This window comes from Atractosteus spatula, chromosome 26 (genome assembly GCF_055471065.1).
Source record: "Atractosteus spatula isolate fAtrSpa1 chromosome 26, fAtrSpa1.hap1, whole genome shotgun sequence".
NCBI lineage: Eukaryota > Metazoa > Chordata > Actinopteri > Semionotiformes > Lepisosteidae > Atractosteus > Atractosteus spatula.
Genome location: NC_142731.1, coordinates 3,540,669 through 3,565,877, shown reverse-complemented (window position 1 = coordinate 3,565,877; position 25,209 = coordinate 3,540,669). Strand labels below are relative to the sequence as shown.

Here is a 25,209-nt window from a genome sequence, read left to right as displayed (position 1 = left end):
GGGCAGTATACATAATGTATACTGTACATACCTACATATAATTTGAAACAATAATTCTTTTATCATAAATAAAAAGAAGGAAAAACATTTCCAGACCAGTTTCAGCTGAGACTCATCAGTGCAATTGGTTGTTCTTTTGTTCATTAAGTCAACTGGCAGCTCCTGTCATTGTTAATACAGTATAACTAAAATATTATAACTAATCGATGTAATGATTGACATCACATAAATGCAGGAAGAGAAAGTGTTAGATACTCATAAGGATATGCTGATTTCTAATAGAATGAGATGCCATACTAAATGATAATCAAGTCAGTAAATTGTATACAGTACATAGAAGAATATCGAAATATAATATCACAATAAGGGACGTACAGTAAAGTGACTGACCCTCAGTTAAAATGTGATGGTGTTTGTCTCCCCCAAGTGTACAAGAAAGGTACTAGTGTGGTTATGACATTAAGAACGGTTTAAAGCTCTCACGCCTTCGAATATCTCATTGTAATGTGACATTAGGTTGACATACTGTACTCATGATATTTACTTTAAAAAAAAAGATTTCCTTTGTGATTGTATTTCACCCAGATATTTTGAATGTATTGCCTCTAAGACTTTATATCCTTATAAGTCTTTCTGAAAATTTCAGATCACCGAACATTGTGAACCCATGTTTTGGAGTGTGTTTAAAAAATAATGAGCTGCGTGAACTCTTTTATAGTCATATGCCTCTTTCTCAAGAAAGAAGAGTGGAAGTGGACATCAGGAACCAGAGAGAGGAGTGGATTGGCTAAACGATAGTTTTCTCTCGCGCAAAGGTGGATGCTCTCACGAGTGAGAAACTAAGAGAACTGCTTCGTAATTTGAAACCATACATTTTCTCCATATTATTTATAGACCATGCCAGATCAAAGATAAAAGTAGGTGCCCGTTGATATTTATGCTTGACTTAACAATTGTAGAAAATTTGCCAAGATGTGTGAAACAAAGAGTAAATATAGTATAGGAACAAGTTTTCTTTCATGCTTGAAAGAGAAGAAAAGAAACACAAAGTTTCAGCTGTGGAGCCTTCTATGGGTGTCGAAAATATAGTATGTACACAAACAAAAAGGAAAGACAGTCACACATTTGCCTGTTTTCACCATTTATTGCTTAACAAAAGAAAAGAAGTCGTGATAAAACAGACTGAAATCTTATATATTAGGTGTACATCATGAAATCCTACTGTAGAATCTTTATCTGCTAAGAAGAAACATGAATTCCCCTCAACCCCTTTATTCTTCTCTTGCAAAGCAAATGCACAATAATAAAATATACCAGAACCTTTCAGGGGTAAGCGCAACACCTTAGCAAAGAAACAAAACGAACCCAATAAAATAAAACTAGAATAATAGATGCAATATGGTGAGACCTAAAGGAAAACATCTTTAATAATATAAAAGATCAAATTAACTGTATTAGAGTTGTTGCATTGCATTCATTATTACTCAACCAGCAGATTATCCAGCATCAATATTTATACTTTTCTTGTAATGGAACAGTCTTATGGACTGCTAAAGTTTGTAATTCAAGGGGGTGATTTAGTACAATACATTGGATTTATTCTATCACATTGGTAAAAGTTGCAAGAAATTGATTAACTGCTAGCTTTGCAAGGACTATGAATACTAACTGGCCACGATCATTTATGATAGCAATAATCTACATTATGGAGAGATTCTGAAATGAAAAGTCACAGGTAAAATGCCAAGAACCACAGGAAGGAACGAGTTTTTAACTGACAGCATATCCTGTCGCATTGATTTTCTGGTGTACCAGAAACAGAAACACAAACTGGCCACACTCTGTAAATTGATAATGAGCCAGCTCTTAATACACTTGTGAAGTATTAGAGACGGAACAAGCCACCTTCTGCAAATACTAGAGTAGAGATTAATGGTAAAGTTCAGGCTACGGTAAGGATTAGGGTTTAGTTAGTACAATGAATCTACAGTAGAGGATGGTTACTGTTATTACATTCCATTACTTTTGATGTATTTAATTGAGAAAATTGTCCGGAATGGCATTTGTGACCCAAAATCTAAAGTGTTACCCTCAAGGCTACCCCATCATGACATCTCTCATTAATTGCTCTTATTTTAACTGCTAGGAATCTAATGTGCTATCCCAAGCACCAAGATGCCTAGTTGCAGTACAGTGTGTTTTATGTGATAACAGCAATTAGTATAGAAATGTTTCTGTAAATAGGTAAACTCATCGCCGGCTGCTGGAATGCTACGAGTCCAATCACTTTGAATGCATTGCTACCAGTCTAAGAGACAGTACTTGTTTGTCTTAATACAGCTCACAACTGTAACTTTGGTATTCATTTTTAATTGGGATACATAAGAATGTTGAAACAGTGGAAACAACATCAGAGACAGACAAGAATATTACATTGCTCTCTTCCATGATTTCAGCTTTAATGCCGGAACTTGTTTTACAGCCGAATGTGTTAGTTTACACTTGAAACAGTTCGTTCGGGGAGAATCAGAATGACTAACAATCACATCTTATGCTATACACATGGATAAAAAGCAAAGGCCTTTAGAGCTCTTCAATTCAGCCTTGAAGACAGTCCAAGTTAGCTACAAAAGAAATAGGTAGTCAGAGAAAAAAAATCTTTTAATTTCACTTATGAAATAGTTAAAAGATAGACTTTTTTAATCCTAAGGCTGATGTTTTGTAGCTTGTGGTCACATCTGGCAGGGAAAAAAAAAGAAAAAAAAAGAAAAAAACATTTTCCATTTTGTAGCCACTGTTTCTTAATAATTCTTAATAAAACCAAAATTACAGTTTTTTTCTGTTTTATCTCCTTTTGGAACGAATGTATTCAGTTCTTAATTCAGGCTGTAGACATACTGTACCAGATGCACTAATCACAAATCTGGAACAAAGGACAGGTTGGACTTCTATACGAAGATGCCCTTTACAGGAGAACCGACACAGATCTTACGTTTTCACACCTCACTGTTAAATAGGAAAAAATCATAAGCGTGCCAATTATACTACAACCTGTAATTTGTACCCTGACATAGATTCAGTGAGCTCTTCTAAACAAGCTTCTCACCCTTTTTTGATTAAAAAAGCAACTATAAAAAACTAACTTATCTGTAGATGGCAGTGTTTCTCCAATGCTTAAGTGACCCCAACCAACCACTATAAACACAGTACATTATTATTTTCAAATGATAGTTTTTTTACAATCTTCATCCATAGGCACTGTAAAATATTACAGAATAGATTTCTAAAAAATAATTTTTAACTAAATCCCAAATCAGCAGCAGCAATGAAAAGGCAGAGCAAGACTTAAAATACTTGAAAATAGAACATTTGGTCTTGTAAACAGTGCATTTCAGTATCTAAGTGTGAAAGCAATGTTTAAGAGAGGTCCTGTTACAATATGGTGCCCACAAGCTAGTATTGTATGCACTTTATTATCACTCAAATAAGCACAGAACCTTTGTATCTGGATATTTGTTCAGAATACATCATGTTTTTTTAGTTCATGTTTGAATAACAGTCTATTATTCAAAACCCCTTTTAATGATAAAAATCATCTACAACTTAAAACCTGTAAGAGTTATTTTTGAGTTCCCATTTCTCAGGCTAGAAGATCTTTAAAAAGCCCAATCTAATGTTAATGTCCTAATCTCTTGTGTTTCACAAATACAGTAGTTGCCAATGAGCCCCTGATACTGAATAGTACACTGGGACTATTCTAATAGTGAATTCTATATGCTTATGTGAGTGATTACAGACCCTGAAATGTCATATTTCTACAGAAGGTTGTTCAAAATCCAATTCCCCACATGTATTTAATAGGAATGTTCTAAAATGTTATTTTTTATTTTGAATATTAGATTTTCATTACAAAAACACTCATATTTGTAATATGCATTATGAAACTACAAACCATGCAAGGTGTGATGAAAGCTCAGTGATGAACATCAGAGGCCCAGTCTGACATATTGAGAAGTTCTGAAGGCTCATAAAATGAAACAAAGGGTGTAACTTTACAGCATAACCAGCAGTGGCAATCATAATCCGAAATGTACATTTTCAACACCACATTCAAACAGCATTTTAAGATCTGAAATCGAGCAAATATTTTCACCACCCCCAGACTACATACAGTTGATACTGAATAAAAAAAACAAAGTTGAATTATTTCAGATAGTTCAAAGCACATATACATGTACTACACACGTGTCAGTAGTGGAGTATTAATTTTGGAAGCACTAAATCTGTATTATTTGTATACAAATTGTAAAGATATGAAGTTTTTACACATTTCACATAGACACACTGGCACATTTGTCAAGAACATAAACATCACCAACACATTTCTCATACATTCGGGTGAGGGTACATGTACATAATAATACACACACACAAACATATACATAAACATATATGCATAAGGTACTGTATATAAGGTTTTAAATATATGCAAAAACACAAATAGTACACACATTCATTTTCTTAATTAATTCTTAGATATATAATAACTCAGATCATTAGATATGAAAAGCCTTGCAGTTCTGAACTAACCTACAGTACAATTAGATTTAAAACTATAGGTGGATTCTATAATCCTGTGGAGAACAAACATTTCTGATCAGTGCTACCTCAGGTGCCGCTGGCAATCCTCTAAGGGAAATGTCTATCTGAGGGACAAACTTGAAATGCTCCTATTAGTGTCAATGGATTAGTGAACACATTAGTAAAAGGAACTGCCTGGGTCCATTTGCAGAAGTTAGACTGGACTTGACCTACAGTAGGTCATAGATACAGGAACATAGTCAACAGAATTAAAGACAGGACAGAGAAGGCAACCTAAAACTGACCTGCAGTAGTCTTGTTTTGAAGTTACCTGGCCATCAAGGACATTCAACAACCAGAATATTAATGGAAATAAAACATGTAGCCTGCCTTACAATGCAAACAGACTTAAGCCCCATTTTGAGATTAATTCTATTTATCCCACAGATATCAGATTCTGCTAACTTTAGCTTTGTCAGGATAGAAACCACTGGGTACTAAGAAATGGGCAGTTAAAAGAAAAATTTTTCTTATGTCCATGCTAATCACAAGCACTGCTCAGATCACTGTGGACTGGCAGTCCTCATTTGAACTACTCTTGAAGAACTGGAAAAACACACGCAGCAAGTCAATTACATTAATATTACCTTTTGTTAATACGGATATAAAAATGACTGGTAGAGAAGAACTGCTGTATCATGAGCTGCTAAATATTTCCTATGTGTTAATGAATTATTATTAACAAAAAATATTTGTTTTGTTCAAATAGTTTCCAATTAACACTTTACCTCACAAAATTATGTTATATTAAGTAAATGAAATCAGATTAACTGATCTTCATTCCTGCGCCTACAGTCACAGGAATGGAGAACGCAAACTCCTCAGTCATTAAAGACTTGCAAACAGCGCTAATTAGGGCTAATTACGAATTAATTAAATCACATTTAGCTCAGATAAAAAGAAAACCAGAATACTTTATGAGTTATAGAAAATGATAGAGCAGCACCTTTGTGAACATTACAAAGTTCTTTTATTAAGTGTGTAGTCCACAAGCTAACTCGACTGATGCAATGTACTGTAAGTACATTTTTAACTGCATTGTATGTGTAACTGGACAGCATGGTGGCACAGTGGTTAGCATTGCTGCCTCACAGCACTGAGCCCAGGGCCCAATTCCTTGGGTGCTGTCTGCATGGAGTGTTCTGTATGAATGTTCTCCTCATGTTCACATAGGTTATTTAACTTGTGAGAAAAATCGGCCCTGGTATGAGTGTGTGCATGTCTGTGTTTGCGTGTGCCCTGTGATGCGCTGGCATCCAATCTGTGGTGTACCCTGCCTTGTGCCTGTGGCTAGCTGCTATAGCCTCTTACTCCCCCGTGAACCTATACTGGATAAAGCGGTTCGGAAATGGGCGGATGGATGTGTGACATTGGTGTATTGAACTTGTACAACTCTGTCCTTCCACCCATGATCAGAAAGCCGACTGCCCTGATGAAGTTCATAATAACAGATTCTATCTGTGAAGCATGGGGTGCAATATTGAACTGAGAGCATATGATCGCTTGTACCCTGGACATGATACCAATCCAGCAGAGGGATACTTCCGATCAGCTCAGACAGCCTGTTTATGGGCAGTGGGAGGAAACTGGAACACCTGGTGAAAGCCCCCAAGAGAATGCCTTCGAACGTGGGGAGAATTTCTTGCCTCAGCCCAAAACGTAACCTAGGACCAAAGAGCTTTGAGATGGCAGCATCAACCACATTACCGTGCTGCCCAAGAATGTTCTACAGTATTGAAATTATACACTTCCTAACGATAGCTCCAGATCAAAGGCTAACCCAGTGCCCAGTCCAACTAAGTAAAGAAACAACCCTTCCCCGGTAGTAATTTTTCAATCATCCTTCTACCCCATCACCACCTTTTCAAGAGCTCCTTAGTTAATTCCAACGATTACCAGGGTATCGTTCTCTCAGTCCCTTTTTTCAAAAGCTAAAGCAGGAACTGAAATTGTTCCGATACTAAATCCTATAATATTAAGGTTAGGCCAAAGCACATGAACTGTGAGTCAGATATCGAGTATTTGATTTCCGTCAAAAGAGTATCTATTATTTATACAAGGACAGGTCTCCCTTATAAATATTTAGGAATTATTTTTTAAAGCCTTTTCAAAAATACTAAGGTTCGCTTAACCTTAGAGCAAACTTTCCATCTCTTGAAAAAACAGTAGTCCGATTAGTCTGTGAGAACAGCCAGGACTCAGGGGACAGCAGATGGAGTTGTGCAGCACACTGATCTTCTAACCATCCTCTTTCTGATGCTGGGCTCCAGTTCAGCTCTGTCGACACTTCAGATAAACTGGGGATTCTTGAGTCATACTGCAGCAGTTAATAACCAACAAGAGAGGACACCTGCAGAGGAGCAGATGTAACTGGAATAAATTGCAAAACAAAGATTTTTCTATTTTTGACATGTAGATCCAAAGCTGCAATAGTGGCATAAACCTTTGTTAGGACAATTCCTCTTGAAGATTTACCTACTGTATGCGTGTGACCAAATTCCAATAAATGTCATCTTCCTAACAGTGGACCTGAATTGTACTTATGAAATGTCTGTGTGGGTTTGCGAATTCAGATTCTGACTTTGAATTCAAACAGAGAGCTTTAAGTAAAACACAAGAATTTCACATTAAAATGGTTTTGCTCGGCACACAATTTCTCCAAGACCAGTGGAGCAGGTTTAGAGGAATTTCAAGGCAGACACTGGGTATTATTACTGTACACCTTCTGTTTTCTGGACAAGGACCCCAAATATTGTTAACATCAATGCAAACTGTTTTTCATCTGAAGCAAAGCATAACTATGTGGAATGTCATTGATCTTATGAGGAAATTACATTACATTTTTCCATTGTTTTCTGAGCATGCTGCCAACTAATGTTAACAGAAATTGTAGAAGATGTCTGGAAGTGTCAGTGCTTAATGTTAAAACATTCCTTTTTATTTCCTGCCATTTTCTAAAAGAAAATACTTATTTTTTGTATCAATTTCTTGATTTGTGTTCCTCACAAATCACACCCCATTCTTATTAAGTAGTTCCTTTATATTTGTAAAGTATTTTTTTCCAAAATGACAAAACATTTGCTGTTGGAGTTGAGGAAGAAGAGAATATTCCTAAACAAATTAAGCAATGCAGATACTTTTAAAATGATTTTGGTGGTTTGCTAACACCCCAACAGTTCTGTTTTTATCCCTCTGTCAAGAAAGTGAACCCTCTCAAAAAACATACTGCAGTGGTAAAGATTCATATCAGGAGTTATCTAAGATACTTTTTAATTTGAATACAATATAGTTAATATATCATCTATCATAAAAGGAAACTGCAACACGTAAGAAACACCCAACCTCAAAATGTTTAGGAAAAACGAGAAACTATTTAAGGCCTCGAAAGGAGTGAATTTTAGTGGAATTCAAATTAGTGAAAAAAGACCCAGAAATCATGAAAAGAACCAAAAATATATCACAGTTTCATCCTCAATAAAAAAACAACTCTAAACAATTTCACGAATAGTACTTAAGAATTAAATAAATAAAAACATGAAAATCTCTGAGCAGAAAAGGACTTGTACAAGCTGGCAGTGGAACAGTATCTCGATTTGTAAGAAATCCTCAAAAGAAACAAGAGATTGGGGGGAGGACTCTGAAATGGACTCTGGTTCACAGGCCTTTTCTCTCCATCGCTGTCAGCACCCAGCTGATCCTGACAGAGAGCCAAGACAAACCTGACCGGGCCAGCGAGTGAGCAAGGCTGTGATGGGGATGAGAACAGGGAAGTCAGCTGGTCCGGTCCGATCGGACTCTCTGTGAGGCCCCTCTTGCCCGCCTGCGCGGACACTCATTTTCCTTTGATCTTCCCCTCCTTCACCAGCTTCTCGTTCAGCTGGCACAGCTGTCTGAGGAAGCCGTCGTTGGGGCCGATCTCTCGTTTCTGCCGGACCATGGAGAGAGCCGTCTTGACGTCCATATTGTGGCGCAGCATGAGGTAAGCGATGACCAGGGTGGGTGAGCGGCTGTAACCCTCTCTGCAGTGCACGTACACACGGCCTGCGGCAGACAAATGGATCTTGTGACAAATTCTGTACAGCAGGGTAACTCAAGACTCCACTTTAGCCTGGCAAAAGTTCTATAGGATTTTCCTACCTTTACCATGGTTTTGCTGCAGTTTTAGAAATTATTGCCTTTCTGATTCATTAGTGCAACCTACGCTTCAATCTGTGGCTTGCAAAATCGGAAAAATGGATCAAACTGTCATGCAATGGGAGTTTTAAAATGTTTCTCAAATGTGAACGACCAAGTCCCATTATCATAGCATGCGAATATCATTACAGGCTGCGGCATTACGTGGGGGCGACATCTTGCCTTTGTAGTCCCAGCTTGTAGATGAGCCCCAGCTGGGCAGGTCCTATAGAGGCACACTGGACAACCCCGGGGCACAGCGGTACACTTTCTTTTTGCCTTTTAGTTTATTTTCACCTCTTTTTGTATTAGTTTTGGCCCCTGATACCCTCACACTCTTGCTTCTGTCCCCTCACCCTTTTCACCGGGGCCCGCCACAGTGCCTTCCCCACCGCACTGTCACAAGCCTATAGCTACTTTTGCAAACAATTGTCCCTCAATTTTGCTGGTGATTCAGACTTCAGCTGTTTCACTGAAGTCCGAGAGCTGTCCTTATCCGATACAGAATGGCACAGCTAGCACATGACACAGAATATTGAGCAGGATATGCTTTAGTCACTGCTACAGTGCCTTTGAAATGACCCTTCTGATTTTTATATGAGAAGCATCCTGACATGGCACTGTAAGAGACTGATGTTGAACCACTCTATCAAGCCCACTCGTTCTGAAGGTTTTCACTGGCTTGCAGCTTCTCACTCCCACTTTTTCAGGAGTAGATGGCTGGCAGCTTCCACTATTTCCAGAGTCCACTCTAGTGAGACTTCCTCTGAACAGGAGGATTTCTGTCCTGATTTATGACACCAACCAAAGCTGCCAAAATGGAAAGAAAAAAAAGATGCTCCTAATTACTCTACTATTTCTGAGATGGTATAAAATCCATTCAGATAAATCTTTAAATGCAAGACTTTGTCCACTCCAATTAAAGACATAACAATTGGTCAATGTCTACTTAGGTGTGGACAACGTGCTCCGTCTAACCTCTGACCAAGTTAAATAACACTGAATCTCCCATTAGTGCTCATGTCATGTTGCAGTTAATAAAACCAACATAAACAAGAAATATAAACAAAGGACATGCAGAAATCAAAACAGCTACAGTGCTTGCAAACCTACTTATCATCTACTGACGATGTCCCATTCTGTATAATTAGAAATGATGTAGAGTACACACTTTTTTAAGTGAATATTTTTGATCAAATAATCAACATTCAAACTGAACAATTTCATGGGCGAAAGAAGTCACATGTCAGCAAAAACTGACAAGATGAGCTTTTCCTCCGTTTCTCTTTAAGCAAAGACGACACAATTTTGGTTTATCTTCCTGTGGTAGCTCAAAAATGATCAAAGGAGACCACAATTTCTAATTCCTTCCTCCCTGTCTGAGAATGATCTCCTACTTTTCAAGCTATTGGAATAAATCAACTTGATCTGAGACAGTTTTTGTCATAGTGGTTTAAAGCAGTTTTCCTTAGGATGGGTTGCTATTCTCCATTTACCAGAATCATTTTGCATTTTCTCCTTTGTTTTACTACACTGCACTAAGAGTAAAATGGCATAACTGTACAAACATTCATCTCATTATATCATGTTGCATCTGTGGTGCAAAGTAGTCAAGGGCAATGAAGGCATGTGAAAATCAAAGAAAACTGAAGCAAAATCGAGATCAGATTCATCAAAGAGGACTTTTGTAAGGATTAGGTTTTTATTTATTTTAAATAAAAGGGAAGCATTTGAAATAACAGCAGAGAAATGAAGCACACTTGCATTCTCTAGAGTGTGCAAATAATTTAAACATACAACCGCAAATCTAGTTCTATATTCATTGCTTTCCTTTGTGAGATCTCTTGAAAACTTATTACCGCAATGCACTGGGAGTAAGGAAGATACTGTAAGATTGCCTAAGGTACGTAAATTGTACACACATATCCCTGTTCCCTGTGGCAATACAGGTAGATTAGCATTCTATTAATTCTTCCTAACCGGACATTTAAAATATCTACAGCAACAAAACCTTATTCACCATACTCACTTGTAGTTTAATCTTGTTTAGTTTAATTCTAACTAAGAAGTAGGGGTGGGGATACATATCTGTGTTGCACAGTGCTACAAACTCCATTGCTGAAGCACTGAGCACTGCAGCCTTTAACATACTTCCATATTCAGAATCTTTTGTGCAATCCTTTGTTTTCTGGAATGGTTAGTCAATACCAAAAATAATATTCCATAATGTAAAGAAACACAAAAAATATTTAAGGGCAATTGAAAGAAAAAAGAAAAGTCAAATATTCTTTCTTGTAAATCAAGTTACGGGTCAAGTAATCTGCACTCTTTTACATATATCTTCTGCTGCACCTCTTTCTGCTTGCGTTTCTCATATGCTCATTCTGTAATTTGTTATTTATACAACTTATAAATTACTTATAACATATAGAGCACCTTGTATAAAGCACTTTGATACGCTACGTTCAATGTGCTATATTATTATTATTAGGAGGTTCTGCTGCAGATTAAAAAAAATCTATAGGTATTACCAGCTAGCTAATATACTGTAGCATTTATTTCCCAGCTCCTTCTAAAAGGGGCAACTGAACGACAGAACTGTGACAGCAGGATACAGTTCTCTGCAGCAGTATCTGGATGTGTCTTTACCGTCTTTCTGAGCCAGGGCTTTGTCGATGAAATCTGCCCCCTCCTCGAAGAAGGCACTGAGGTTGAAGTGCTCCGTGTCGTTGGCCTTCATGCCATGGTAAGTGATGCCCGTACCAGCGTAGAAATCAGCATTGGTGTTGACGTGCATGAAGGAGTTTCCCTCGGCCGCGTTCAGGATGTGCGTCACCCCCAGCCGCTGAAGCCTCATCACGTTTTGGGCCACAAACCTGCAATTCAGCACATTTCAGCTTTACCAGCGCTGCTCAAAAGGAGGACTATGAGGCAAAAGTACAGAATTCCACCTTTTATTCATGGGTATTTGTCTTGTACTGTTTAGGAATAACAGCCTTTTTCATGTTCAATCCCCCCATTTCAGGGGAGCATAAATATTGGGACAACTGGCTGGTTCTTCTGGGTCAGGTGTTTCCCGTGGCAGTGAAAGTGAAAGAGAAATGGGCTGTAAGAGTGCAGTGTTGGATTTAGCCTCTGCTCTTCCCTGTGGTGTCTGTCTTTGGAGTCAGTGGGCCTAAACCAACATGAAGACTAGAGGACAGTCTATGAAAGAAAAGACTAATTCGATCAGAACCACAGCACAGAAACTGGGCATAGCAAAATCAACAATTTGGAATATCTTGAAAAAGAATGAAACCACTGATGTACTTAGCAATTGGCAATGACCAGATAGGCAGAGGTAACCAACTGCAGTTGAGGATAGAAAATTATCAGAACCGTGCAGAAAAGTTTCAAAACAACTGTTGCTGAAATCGCCACATATCCACATCGCAGGAATGTAGGTATCACAATCTCCTACTCACAGAAGACTTCAACAGCAGAATTATAAAGGCTATACCGCAAGATGCAAACCTCTCTTCAGCACCAAAAATAGAAAGGTCAGGTTACAATTTGCTAAAAAGTACACAAATGAGTTTTGGAACAAAGCACTCTTGACAGATAACACAAAGAAACTTCTACCAAAATGAACGCAAGGTGAAATGGTGGAGAAAGGCACGAACTGCTGATGATCCAAAGCACCACTTTAACTGTGAAACATGGTGAAAGAAGTGTCATGGATTCGACACGCATGGCCACCTTTGGAACTGGCTCATTCATCTTTATTGATGATGTAACTAATGATTGCAGTGGCGGAATGACCTCACAATTTGTGCAGATTGTCTAGGTCTAGGTCAATCTCCTGATTTTAATCCAATCGAACAACAACCCAAGTTTGGTGTTGTCAATGCAAGTTTGATGCTGTTATTATATGCAAAAGATTTATACTATTTTAATTTAAGTTAATTTATCCCAGTAGCTATGCTCGCCTAAAATGGGTAGATGGAATACAAAATGTCGTATTTTTTAATATATTAAAGCAGAAAAACCCAGGAAAAAAAGGCAACATTCTGTACTTTTGCCTCAAATTAATCATTTCATCTAAAATGCAAATTCCTTGAGTATACAGCAAAAGCAGCAATTTTGACTTCAGCGTCCCAATATGTACAGATGACTCTGTAGCTGTAAGAAAGATCAGAGTTCTGCAATTTGAGTCTTGCAGAAATTACGTCATGATTTTGTTGTTTTCTGGTAGGTCAATGCTTATACTGTACCTTGAAAAGGTTATAAAATCAACCCGTCTTGGTTATACTGAAATGGGTATTTTACAGTATAATCACTTATCTATCGGATTTATATTCCCGACACTTGTCCTTACAAAATCTGGCTGCTGCTCGAAAATGGTAATGAGGTAAGCACTCTTAATTGTCAGAGCAGCAGCACTGAGAAACTGAGACTGAGAAAATCTGCTCCCATGTGATGAAAGGAAATCCAATACTGCAATCCATCCTAACATCACATCAGCAGATGAATGCACTCCACTCCTGACCTGGGACCAGAAAACCAGGACTCCCGAGACACCACTGAGATACTTATTGTGGTGAAATTCTGGAAGAGACACTCACTGTTAAGAGTGTTAAGAGGTGTGTCTATGTGCATTAAGGCATCAAAGGAGAATTTGTAGAAACGTGATGTAGAAACTTTGTACCATCATCACTCTGCAAATTCACCATTCCCACATTTTTCAGTTTTTTTAAGCCGCACCTATTTTACTAATTAGTTCAAACAGATAAAGCACTGATATCAAAAACATTATGTAACAGGGCTTCAGGCCTCTCTAACTTGCCTGGTGGCCTGTCTGTAGTTCTGGTCACTACCATGCCCCATCAACCGTAATGAAAAGTAGTTCTTCCATTTTTAGATGGTGGAGATGCCTGTCTATGTTAGCAGCTCCTAAGGGATGGAAGAGTTTCAGACTGGTGTGGACTCAGCATAGAGAGCTTGGCACCTACCCAGAGTCTTCTGAGCTGCTAGGGCACACTGTACAATACCGAAAATAGATTCAGAGTACAAAGTATGTTGAACACAGAGCTGCATTTCATATCAGTACAATGCTGCCTTCTAGTTTGCCTCTAAGGACACTCACCTCACCTTTGGGAATGACAATGAGAATTTTCAATCACTCTGTCACACTCTTTACAGTGCTTGTCTTAAATTCACTCTTGAAAACACACACACTGACACAAAGGCAAGGCCACCAGAACTACGCATGTTTTGAAGCAGCCAGTATGCTTTTGGTACAGAGCCAGAGTGGTAAAATGCTCTTTAAGCTGCTCTTCATAATACACAGCAATAACTCATTCCAAGGAGACTGTGGCTTTTTATTAATTTTACTGGGTGCAGTCTGCCTGCCTGGTTAGACAAAACAACCAACTCCTCAGCATTCAGCGAAGATGCTGTAAGCCTTAGAAAGCTAAATGAATCATCAGCAAATATTTTTATAATGCAGGCGCAATTGTTTTTTAGATTATACACCAATCTTTCAGCTCTCGGTGCTGTTACTGTACCCACAGGGGAAGAATGACACAGTGCAGACATGCCTCTCTGGGTTGTAATAAAAAAATACTGTATAATTTCAAACTAAAAAAGAGTATTGCTTAGTTTGAAGGTATGCATTAGTTCATGTTTATAACTAACATACAAGCACTTAACAAATCAAGGATACCAAATGTTGGCTTGTTATGTTTGTGTGAGTAACCTACCTTTTTGTGCTTAATAAATGTCTGATATGTGCTGCCTAGTATATATTTATCTTTATAAACTTTAGTCATATTTTCCAAAATAGTATTAGTATGTTGTTTCCAATGAAAAAAAATGCATGCTCCATTATGTAATAAAAAATAAAGATCACTGTAGCATTTTCAAATCATTAAGACAATACTACACTTACTTATTCTCTCCACTAGATTTCACTGAACTGGTGACTTCCTTTTCCTCAGTGGGACCCAGTTAAGTGAAAACAATGATTGATTGTCTTGTTCAGAAGGTGGATTCAAGGTTAGGGTTAGCCTGTCTGGATGCAGATAAGCACTATTCTATAGCAGTTATAGAGACTGACATTTAAGGTCACCATTTATCTCCATTTGTGCTGTTTTATTGAATTGACTACAGTATTATAATATAAAGTATTAAAAGCAATGCATATGGAGAGTTGCACTGTCATATACAGCATATCACATCACATTCTTTCTTCTATATCATCTCCTATAAACAAAATGTTCTGGCAAAGAACATTCCAGGATAAATCTCTACTGTCCTAATATTTTAGATTTTTCATTTTCTTGACTTAATCTAAATGTTTGTTTTAATATTCAAATATTTTTCTCCACATTACATACAGTATACAGTACAGTACACATCATGATGTACTTTATGGCATTTATTAATCATGATCTACACTGTTTGTAGCATATACTGTATGTGAGAGTCTATGGAATACAATGAGCACCTTTTTAAAACAAAATCCAAATGAAACAATTTTATTTTTATGTCTCAGTACTTATCCCTCATCCATCACATCACGTACAGTAGGGCAGTTCAAAGATGATGAGAGTAGCACATCCTCTCTCTCTTTCCTTATGTCTGTCCTCAGGGTGTCATTCATTAATGAAACTGATCTAAAGATCATCCCATTACTCCTAAACTCTGTTGCAGAAGGTTTATTTTCTACCAATCTGCAGAATCTATTCACAAATGGGATTGTGAAATTTGCAATTATACTTTTTTATCGCCTGGAAACAAAGACTGCTTTATTGGCGATTGCCTGTTTTCAATGTATGCCCCTCAAACCACAGATGGATTTTCTTCATGCTACAGTATAGCGTGTTACAGTCCTCTGCACATACATGATTGATGACGTTTCCAGAAAGCCAATACAAAGAAAAGGCTGTTTGTATGAGAACATCCCATGATCAGTAGGGTTTTAGCAAACTTTATATATGTAGTTCTGCCCTAGGATATTTAGGGCAGAACTACATATATAAAGTACATATCTAAAATTGGTGAGATGGAGATTGAGCATCCATCACAAATAAATATCTCTATATTGATCTACTATACAACTATCAGACAGATACCATTGTCTATGCATTAGGGAATTACACGAGTAGGAATACAAATTGTTTCCTGACTTTTAGTTTATCATCTAGTCAGGTTTCTGAGGTGTTCCAGCCTGTAGGGTCCTACATACTGTATACAGTTATAACTTACATATATATAATATATATACTGTATATATTCAAAACAATGCACTACAGAACATAACAGAAGCCAGCAGTGTTAATGTTTATATTATATTTATAGTCTTTTCACAGTCCATACAGTCTAGTTTTGAGGCTGCCTTTAATCTATTACTCAAAAAACAACTTCAATCCTACCATGTAATTTCAAAATGAAATGGAAAAACAGAAAGAAAATTAGAAGATAATTGCATATTTTAAAAGCAAACATTTGTGAATCAAATGTACTGTAAAGCCTCTGCTACAAAATTTTTGGACTTTTTTTAGATTAAGTTTTCTTGAACTGCTCAATAAAGTGTTACAGCTAAATCTCTTCATAGAGCTTCATATTTAGAATCTCTTTATATGCTGGGAAATTTGGACTCTGCCATACTTTGCACTCTACAGTATAATCTGGATACAATTACATAAAGATACCTGAGGACTAATTACAGTAATCAATTAAAATGGTTCAAAATATTTGTTTTACTAGGAGCTCCTGCAGTTTTTCTTTAACACAGCATTAAACTGGAAAGACTACTAATTATAGGCAGACTGGCCAAACAACAGTCAGTTTTATAATTCATTATGGACCAGATTATTACATTTAATAATCAGTAACAATGGCCTAAGATACTCAAAAAATCATGTCAGACTCAGTTTAACCAAATAAAGCAAATCTGTATCTCCTGAGGGACATTAATAATGCTCAATGTCCACAATTGCCATAGCATCCCAGGAGCAAGGCTGAGATTAGGTGGGTAGGAGTCTCTTGGCAAAAACTCAGCATCTATCCTGTGACTTCCTGGGTGTACCTTCTGCCTTGCAGTGATGTCGGTGTGAGACACGCAGCTCCTCCAATCAGTGGCTAACTCGCCTGTCACGGCCTATGGAGCTTGTAGTGAGTGATAAATCAGTGATGAGTGTCAGAGGAGCATCCATTCGCATTCTCCTTGTGCAGTGCAGCACTTATGATAGAAAAAAATCTGTTATTACTGCCATTTACCTGCTCTATAGAGACCTGGCAACATACCAATAACTGTGTTCAAACTGAAGATAACTCAGACAAACTAGACATATGAACACCATGCAAGAGAACATAGGTGTGACTTTCCACACAGTCCCAGGGTAATGCTCTGACCTTAATCACAGAATAATATGTCACCACCAACATAAGCATGCTTTAGTTGTTCCACAAACTGTTTTGGAGGTTACTGCTTTGCTAATCAGCTACAAACAAAAACAACAAAATAAAAAGGCTGAGTGCGCATTCTGTCTTTGGATCTGTGTGGGCATTTCACTTCACAGCTGTCAGGTGAGTTTCTGGAAAAGAGAAATTTAATTCTGCCCTGCTTCAACAGCCTTGCTGCCAAAGACAGTAAATTCAAGAGTTGATTGTAATTGTAATGACAGTAAACTGCATGCAAGGCTGAGCACCCACAGAACACTGCACATGGACTGGCATTAATTTATAGCTGCACTTTATCAGTAGCCTGGCCTATGCACACACTACCAACAGAAGTCAAAGCAGATTGCTCTACAATGTTTGGGAAGTCTGTGTTGTGGAGCAGTAAAAACTGTAAAAGCCTCAAAGGCAAGAAGTCCATTTAGCACTGGAGAGAAACAGAGTGCTGTCAAAATGTTTATGATGTGATGACTTACAGAGGGAATAGAGCCAGAATAATTAAGACTTTTTAGACCCCACGGTTCTGACTATGCGCACAACTGAGGTGGTGGTACAGTTTCAAGATATTGTTTAGTGTATATGTGATCTTCACTATACCGTATATCTTCATGAGTGACTATTAAATTACTAGTAAATGAATGAGCATGATAAGCTGATTGGCCTTGACTCATTTACAGCTATTTCTACAAAATAACCACTGTTACAAACAAGAGGGGATCACCATGTGGTATGGCAACACCTCTTCGCGAGAAAGAAAGGCACTGCAGAGAATGGTCAATATGGCCCAGAAGATCATCGGCTGCGGTCCCACTGAGATTAAACAGCTCTATGAGGACCGCTGCCATGGTAGAATTCTGGCCATCACAGAGGACAGTCACCACCCCGGGCATGAGCTCTTCACCCCACTGCCCTCAGGCAAAAGATATAAGAGCATACGGACAATTACCACTAGATTCTTCAATAGCTTCTATCCACAAGCAGTGAGACTGGTGAACACATTTAGCCATCCCCCTCGGACCACACCTACACCATCACCATCTACCTCTTTATGATTTCTTATCTATTGCACATCTCCAGTCATTGTTTACACATCTGTATTGTTTACATTCAAACTGTCTACATGTTTACTAGCACATTGTCTATTGTTTGTTTGTACATTGTCTTGAAGCACTGTTTGCACTTTGTCTTGTTTTTTACACTTGTTTTACAATCGAGAGACTTTCTGTAAGTAAGAATTCCATTGTACCAGTACCGGTTACATATGGCAATAAAGTTCAAGTTCAAGTTCAAGGAGGCCATTTGGAAATTGTGGATATTTCAGTGTGCATTATACTGTGAACAGTACTTTAAACAAGGTGTGCACTGTGATAGACTAGGAAGCCAAGTCACCACTGGCCACACTCTTGAAATTAAATTCTGTAGTACAAGACAGGTAACTCATCTTACAAATGGCTTATTTGTAAGCTAGTCCATAACTGCTTCAGGCAGCTACCCGGCTGAAACAAAATTAAAAACCCTAGCTCCACATTTGGAGCACTAGCTCCACTTGTCCCCTCAGTTCCTCCCTGACTTACTATCTTCCCACTCCCCACTTTCAATCCTTGTATTCTGGTCTTCCGTCAGTCCACCCAGCCCTCTACACTCTAAGGCCTTTGCATGCTATACCCCAAAGCTCTGGAACTCTGTCCCAAAGGACATCAGAGAGTCAGCTTCCCTGATCTTTTTCAAACCTAGACTCAAAAACTTTTTTAGAAAGGCTTTTATTTAACTGGTGCTGTGTGTCCCTTTACTCCTACTGTGTTCCATACCACCTTCTACTATCTACTCTTATGTTTTTTCAAACACAGACTAATAAGTTAACTGGGTACTATAAGTCTCTTTTTCACCTTTAACATGTAGCTACAGTAGTAGCCAAACCACAACTCTTTAACTCTTTAACTCTTTAACTCTTTAACTCTTTAACTCTTTAACTCTTTAACTCTTTAACTCTTTAACTCTTTAACTCTTTAACTCTTTAACTCTTTAAAACAAGGCTTCAAAGCTTCACTGATCTTTCAAAAGACAAAGAGCAACCCTCAGCACGCCCTTTATACTCTGAGAGGCAAACTAATCACTATCACCTGAATTACTGCCTCATCACCTAGGAAACAAGCTAATCAGTGTTCCCTCTGCCCACCTGGAAATTTAGCTTTCCAGTTTGGGAATAAAGATAATGTTTGGGAGCATTGAACAATAAAGATAAAAAAAGATAATGAAAACGTTTAGTATTAACTGATAATGTTTCACATTATATTACACATTTAAACTTTGAAATAACAGTAATAAAGAAATGACTACAAAGTGTCCACAAAGTTTATACAGTATACAATATAGTGGTATAATCAAATAAGATAAAGCAACTTGTAGTATTAATACTTTTATTTAGAAATATTTTCCTTATTTCCCAAAGATTCAGAGGCTCTTAAATAAAACTTTATAAGACAGCAACCTGCAACCAGACTTCAACAGTGTAAAAGGAAAAAGTGAGAAGAAAAGCATTCCTACCATGCTTGTATTGTTAAATTCAATTCCAAATTTTAAGTATTTCTGCACACCTTCCTTTTTCATTGAAAGGTATGTCTTAAAAATGTATGACTCATAATACGGATGGCTTTCACTGCTGGGAATGTTTCCATCTACTAAATCACCATGTGAATGATCCCTCCTTCTCTGTATGCAAAGTTGAAACGTGTCCTGGCTTTGGAGTGCAGCCCTCATTGTTTCTGAGCACAGAGGAGTTAGAGCTGAGAGTGCTGCTGCAGCCATTAATCAAAGCAACCTGCTAATGAATTTCATTTCTTTCCTCACTAGTTCTGTTCATCGCCAGAAACCATTTTCACACATCGGTCCATCCCACAACCCATTAGCCGTGCACCTTATTTCAAGGTCTGATTTTCTTGGGAAACAAAGAACAGAAAATAGACGATGAAAAAAACCCATAAAATGACATGTGAGAGTGGTGAAAATGTAGTCACAGCTTGTCTCAAACACACTTTGAATTCCCATCACCCAACAGTTTAACCTAACATAGTGGAAGAACACCAACTGCACTTCATGACATGCATTAAAAGAGAGAAGTACAGTACAAGCAGTGCCACACCACCTTTTTTTAAGGACTGGGAACAGGAGGCGATCTTTTTTCCCTGTGAGACAATACTATGATGTAGTGAATAAAAAACTGGATCCCAGGGATGAATCCTTCTTGTCTGGTTTATAACTAGAAACACTTGCTGAGTGACTCATGTGGTGGGGGTGGATGTCGTCTCTGTACAATCTAGGTTTTGCTGATATGAAAAATGTTAAACTCAAGTTATATTTAGAGCCAATGCTAGAATGTTTTTTTGCTGTTCAGTTTTTAGCTTATGTATCATTTTGGAAGCACAAGTATGTTTTCTAATATATCAATACAGTTTTATACGGATAATTTTCTATGTCTTGCAATGGCTTGGTATATATTATACAGTTCAGCATGCTGAATAGTTAAGATTTTAAAAAATCACAATCCAAATAAATTTTTAACGTTGCCTTAGCTGTTTTTTTCTAACTGTGTGGGTTGCTGCAAATGTATGGCTTTTCATGCATTTCATCCTAAAGTACAGGTTCTCTTTCTGCACATATTCCATTCTAACCTATTGTAATATGCAAGGATTAAGTAGGTCTGACTAACAATCAAGCTCCAGTTGCCTGTACTGCTTCCAAAGCAATCATCCTTTTACCTTTTAGCCAAAGCTTGGAACATGATCTGTTTAAATATAACCGCCAGGGGCATATGTTTAAACCAAAAACAAGACAGACAAATGAGAATACATTTAAACTAATCCAAAAATAATAAGCTATATTCAGTGACTAATGGAGTTTCTGCCAAATATTCAGAAAAGGGGTGAATACTCATGCAATCAACATATTTTAGATTCCAAGTTTTCTTTTCAAATTTTGCCTATGGTTAGCTTCTTTCACCCATAAAAAGTGTTTTGTTTTTTTGTATTTTGTTGCTCCAAAACACTCACTTTAAAATGTGTTTCCATCATTTGCAGTTTAACAAAAGGGACATCATCGAAAGGAGGTTAATACCTTTGCAAAGAACTGTGCCCCTTGGATTTGGCACAGCTGTGGTACTGTAATTGTGAATAACATTTAACTGACTAAAATAATGCTACTGGAACTCCCAGACTGATGCACACAGAGGGGACAATCCACTTTGCTCTTCGATATTTTGAACAAGCAATTGTAAAGAAAGAAAAACAATTTGAACAGCATAGCAGTGTGAGTCACTGGCATGCCGAGTCTTTAAATACTATGTAAGAAGATGCACTGCCTGTGTGGGAACTCGGAAATTTCACTTTGATCCTAAGAGGGAAGTATCCTTTTCTCCTTGGTCTCTCTCAGGTGTTGCTGAGATTTGTAATCTGGATGAGGAATGCTGTCTGCCCTCATTCCCATTGCGTTTTGACAGATTTACTGTTTGAACATGTTCCATTAATCCGTTGCATGAATTTGCATAGGTGTGGCTCTAAAAACTCTAAAAGCTGAAGTAGAGTAATTCACCCGAATTATCGTCCATTTGCACCGAAAAGACTGGTAAATATTGTTTTTCCCCTGTCAACCCTTTACTTTTGAATAATAACTCCTTCACGAAAATCGAATATTTTCTCATGTTTCTGCTGCATCGAACAAACCCAGGTCCCGGAGTGAATGAAACAGGTGGGCCGGCGATTTATTTTGACGTTTCTTTTCAGGTGCAAAATGTCCAGTAGGTGCACTTGTCTGGCACTGTGCTGTATGCGAAGAAGCTAAGAGCGTTTGCTTTGTGCTTTGTGCTTTGTGCTTTGTGCATGAAGACACCGACGAGACCTTAATGTGCACACGAGACAGGGCAGCTTGACTGGCGACGCGCTCTAATGGGCACGTAATGAGCGCACGCCCCTCAGTTCCAAGCTCGAGTCGCTTATTTTCAAACCTCAACCGTGAAAACAGTTTAACCGACATAGAAAATAACCCGTGATAGAAGTGGCCATTTCTCCATTAAAATCCTTAGCTCTATACTACAGCCCTCCTTTACAACTGAACAGTTTTGACCAACCCCTAGCGATGCGCGACTGTGTATTTTTACTGTAGCGTTATTGTTTGTTGATGTAATGAATAGCAGCAATTGTACGAAAAACAACAATAATTGTTAACAGTTTAAAGTTGATGATAATTAACCACGAATGCTAGCGTTCAAATCGGCTACCAGATACTGATGTGCGTATAAAAATGGTTGTGTGTCAAATAAACATTGCTAGACTAAAAAACACATAACATTCAGATATCAATTGGTGACTCTATAGTCTCTGGATTAATTTGAAATGAATAGCTGAATGCATACTATAAGTAGGCCACAAACATCAGATTTTTAATTTAAGATCAGGTGATGCATTTGATGTGACAGGAAGATGCACATCCTGAAGGTTATTAAAACAACACGCCATTCTGTTCCGCACCGCACCTTCTCCCACTCAGATGTGTTTAGGGTTGCTAAGGAGAAGGATACACCTTTTCTCAAATAACGCTGCTTCTGTTACGGAGGGAGCAATGAGCAAATAGCAAATAACTGGAATCCAGTTTGGAAGAAATGGAAAACTTACGCGTTACCCACGTAAATCCTGGGAAATACCTCATTGTAGTGCTGTGTAGGCAGGCTGTAAGATCCGATGCCGTTTGACAGCAACTCGTTAAGTTCTTGCACTGAGATCTGGTAGTCTGACATGTTGACTTTGGCCGGGCTCTGGTTCTTCTTCATGTGGGAAAAGCCTGCGATGCCCCGCGAGTTATTTAGAGGGGTGAACAAGTGTCAGGTTACTGTGCGAGCCCGGGCGGTGTCGGTTTCTGATTTTGGACCATCGCTTTTTTTTCTCTCTCTCTCTCTCCTCTGTGTGCTCTGTGGGTTTCCAAGGCGCACCCGCTCGCTCAGTCGCTCCCCGCCCGACACACCCCGGGCTTCAGTCCGCTTGCACGCCAGAGAGGAACGGGTCGGAGAGAAAGGCGCTCCGCGGGGCAGGGCGAGCGAGCGACGCGCACAGGGTGGCGACCAGGACGCGACAGGCACGGGGCGAGGAGGGAGGCAGGGAGAGGGGAGCTGTTAAAGGCGCCGTCGAGCTGAAGCAAGACTCGCAGCCCTGCCGTCTCCGAGCTCTGCGCACACCAGGGAAAACCTAGGTCGGCCGGCAGAATGTCATGCTCTCCTGGGTATTGCCTACCTTTAAATTTCACGCTGGGAGGGGTGGAGGAGGGACACGGGAGCTGGGGCTCAATAATGATGATAAGCTTGCATTTAAACGGTTTCTTAACCCCAAACGGTCCACATCTACAGTATACATTAAAGAGGGACCCTTTGCATCCACCTGGTTGACGCACAGATGGCGTTTGCGTCAGGAACCCTTGTGCTGAAGGTGGAGAAGTGAGGAATTAGCTCACCAACTGAATTAAAGGGTGAGGGGGGGATACGTTTTGCACTTGCTCAATTTAGGTACTGTAGGTCAGCTGGGTTAACATCCCTAAGAAGAAATCTGATTCCTTTCCATCATTTCCACGAGGTGAGGATTGCTGTACTCTGAATGAAAGCTACCTCCTCTAGTTATAAAGACCTGGGCAACACCAATCAATGATCCATATTGGATCTACTGTACATCTCAACTGTGAATCTTTGTCTTAGGTACACGTCAACATCAGTCAAAGGCTGTGTGTCCTATGATCTATTTCTCATTTCATATAAGTCACTGTACGGACAAAGATGTGTTACAATACATTAATTATTTCAAGAAAGCCATCAGTTACTAATGTGAGTAAATGCATAACAGAGTTTGTTGCATGTTGTGTTGGCTGCTCAAGTGCTGAAATCTGTCAGTCTTATTTCCATTTGGGGTTTTCACAAGCTGGTTTTCAAAGGGTCTTTCTTTTTCCCCCCTGACATCACTAAGAACCCCAGACCCCCTCCCCCCTGTACATTCCCAGCCAGGCAAACTGGCGTTGCTGTTCTGAAACAAAGGCCCTATTCTGTCTCATAAATAACCGTGCCAGCAGACTAGAGACAGCTCCTTACTGCATTGCCAGGATGGAGCCTCTTGATCTCTACCAATCCTGTCAAGAGTTTGAGAAAGCAGCTGGACAAGCCTGTCAGATCTCTAGAGGGTTCTAGGAACACCAAGTGCCTCATTTCTTTCATGGCATTACACTCTAATATCTATTTTTTTATCTTTTTTTTGTATTTTACCATGGCTTGTAACCATTTTTCTTCACTTCAAAACAACACCAGCAGTTAATGTGACTGAAAATATTCACATCTATAACATAACCGGTACCATACCAGGAATGCTTGCTGAGGTTCCAGCATAGTGGCACCTCTGGAAAGGTGTACAACAGAGGGCTGGCACACAACAGCAGTCTGGTGTTGTTTGTTTGCTTTTTAGGAATGTAATGAGCGTGGAGATAATTGCACAAGCCATAGACCATAGAAAGAGATTAAATGTAATAAAGCTGTGATGGGATCTGGACTCTGTCATTGCTTAGACATTAACGTAGAGAATATGGGTTTGTAGGAATAGAGAAACCCATAGAAAGATGGGACAAATGTATCTCTACACAGGGCACTGAGAACAGTGTTACCGTCTTGTAGAATGAGCTACAACTGAGCTGAAACTATGCAAGGCTGGGCCTCATCAGCACTGGGATGGGAGGCCTCCAGGTACCTGTTTGTAGGTGTTGGCCGGTGAGTAAGTGGTGTCCTTGTGTATGGACCGGAGTTTTCAAACCAATGCTCTGGTATGGTGACTGAGAACACTGTGCTATATTAGGTGCTGTCATTGTCATGTGATATTAAATCAAACTTCTAACAACTTTCTCATTAAAGATCCCATTTAAGATCAGAGACAGTCTTGT

The 25,209-nt window shown here is 38.7% G+C and overlaps 1 protein-coding gene across 1 annotated transcript; it reads right to left on the bottom strand.

Moving 5' to 3' along the window:
* Positions 1 to 1,124: 1,124 nt before the first annotated feature.
* Positions 1,125 to 23,273, bottom strand: dusp3a (dual specificity phosphatase 3a). The gene is made up of 3 exons (XM_088906441.1): positions 22,920 to 23,273; positions 11,464 to 11,690; positions 1,125 to 8,682 (listed from the first exon to the last, which is right to left on the bottom strand). Exons 1-3 carry the CDS (start codon positions 23,072 to 23,074, stop codon positions 8,474 to 8,476), a joined length of 591 nt encoding a protein of 196 aa, XP_088762567.1. The 5' UTR covers positions 23,075 to 23,273; the 3' UTR covers positions 1,125 to 8,473.
* Positions 23,274 to 25,209: the final 1,936 nt, after the last annotated feature.

What these genes read in the sequence shown, in the direction of transcription:
- dusp3a (XM_088906441.1), bottom strand. Translation starts at nt 23,074, where the DNA reads ATGAAGAAGAACCAGAGCCCGGCCAAAGTCAACATGTCAGACTACCAG. An exon ending in AGGATTTACGTGGGTAACGC is followed by an intron (nt 11,691 to 22,919) that starts GTAAGTTTTCCA and finishes GCTGAATTGCAG; the next exon opens with GTTTGTGGCCCAAAACGTGA. An exon ending in AGCCCTGGCTCAGAAAGACG is followed by an intron (nt 8,683 to 11,463) that starts GTAAAGACACAT and finishes TGTCTGCCGCAG; the next exon opens with GCCGTGTGTACGTGCACTGC.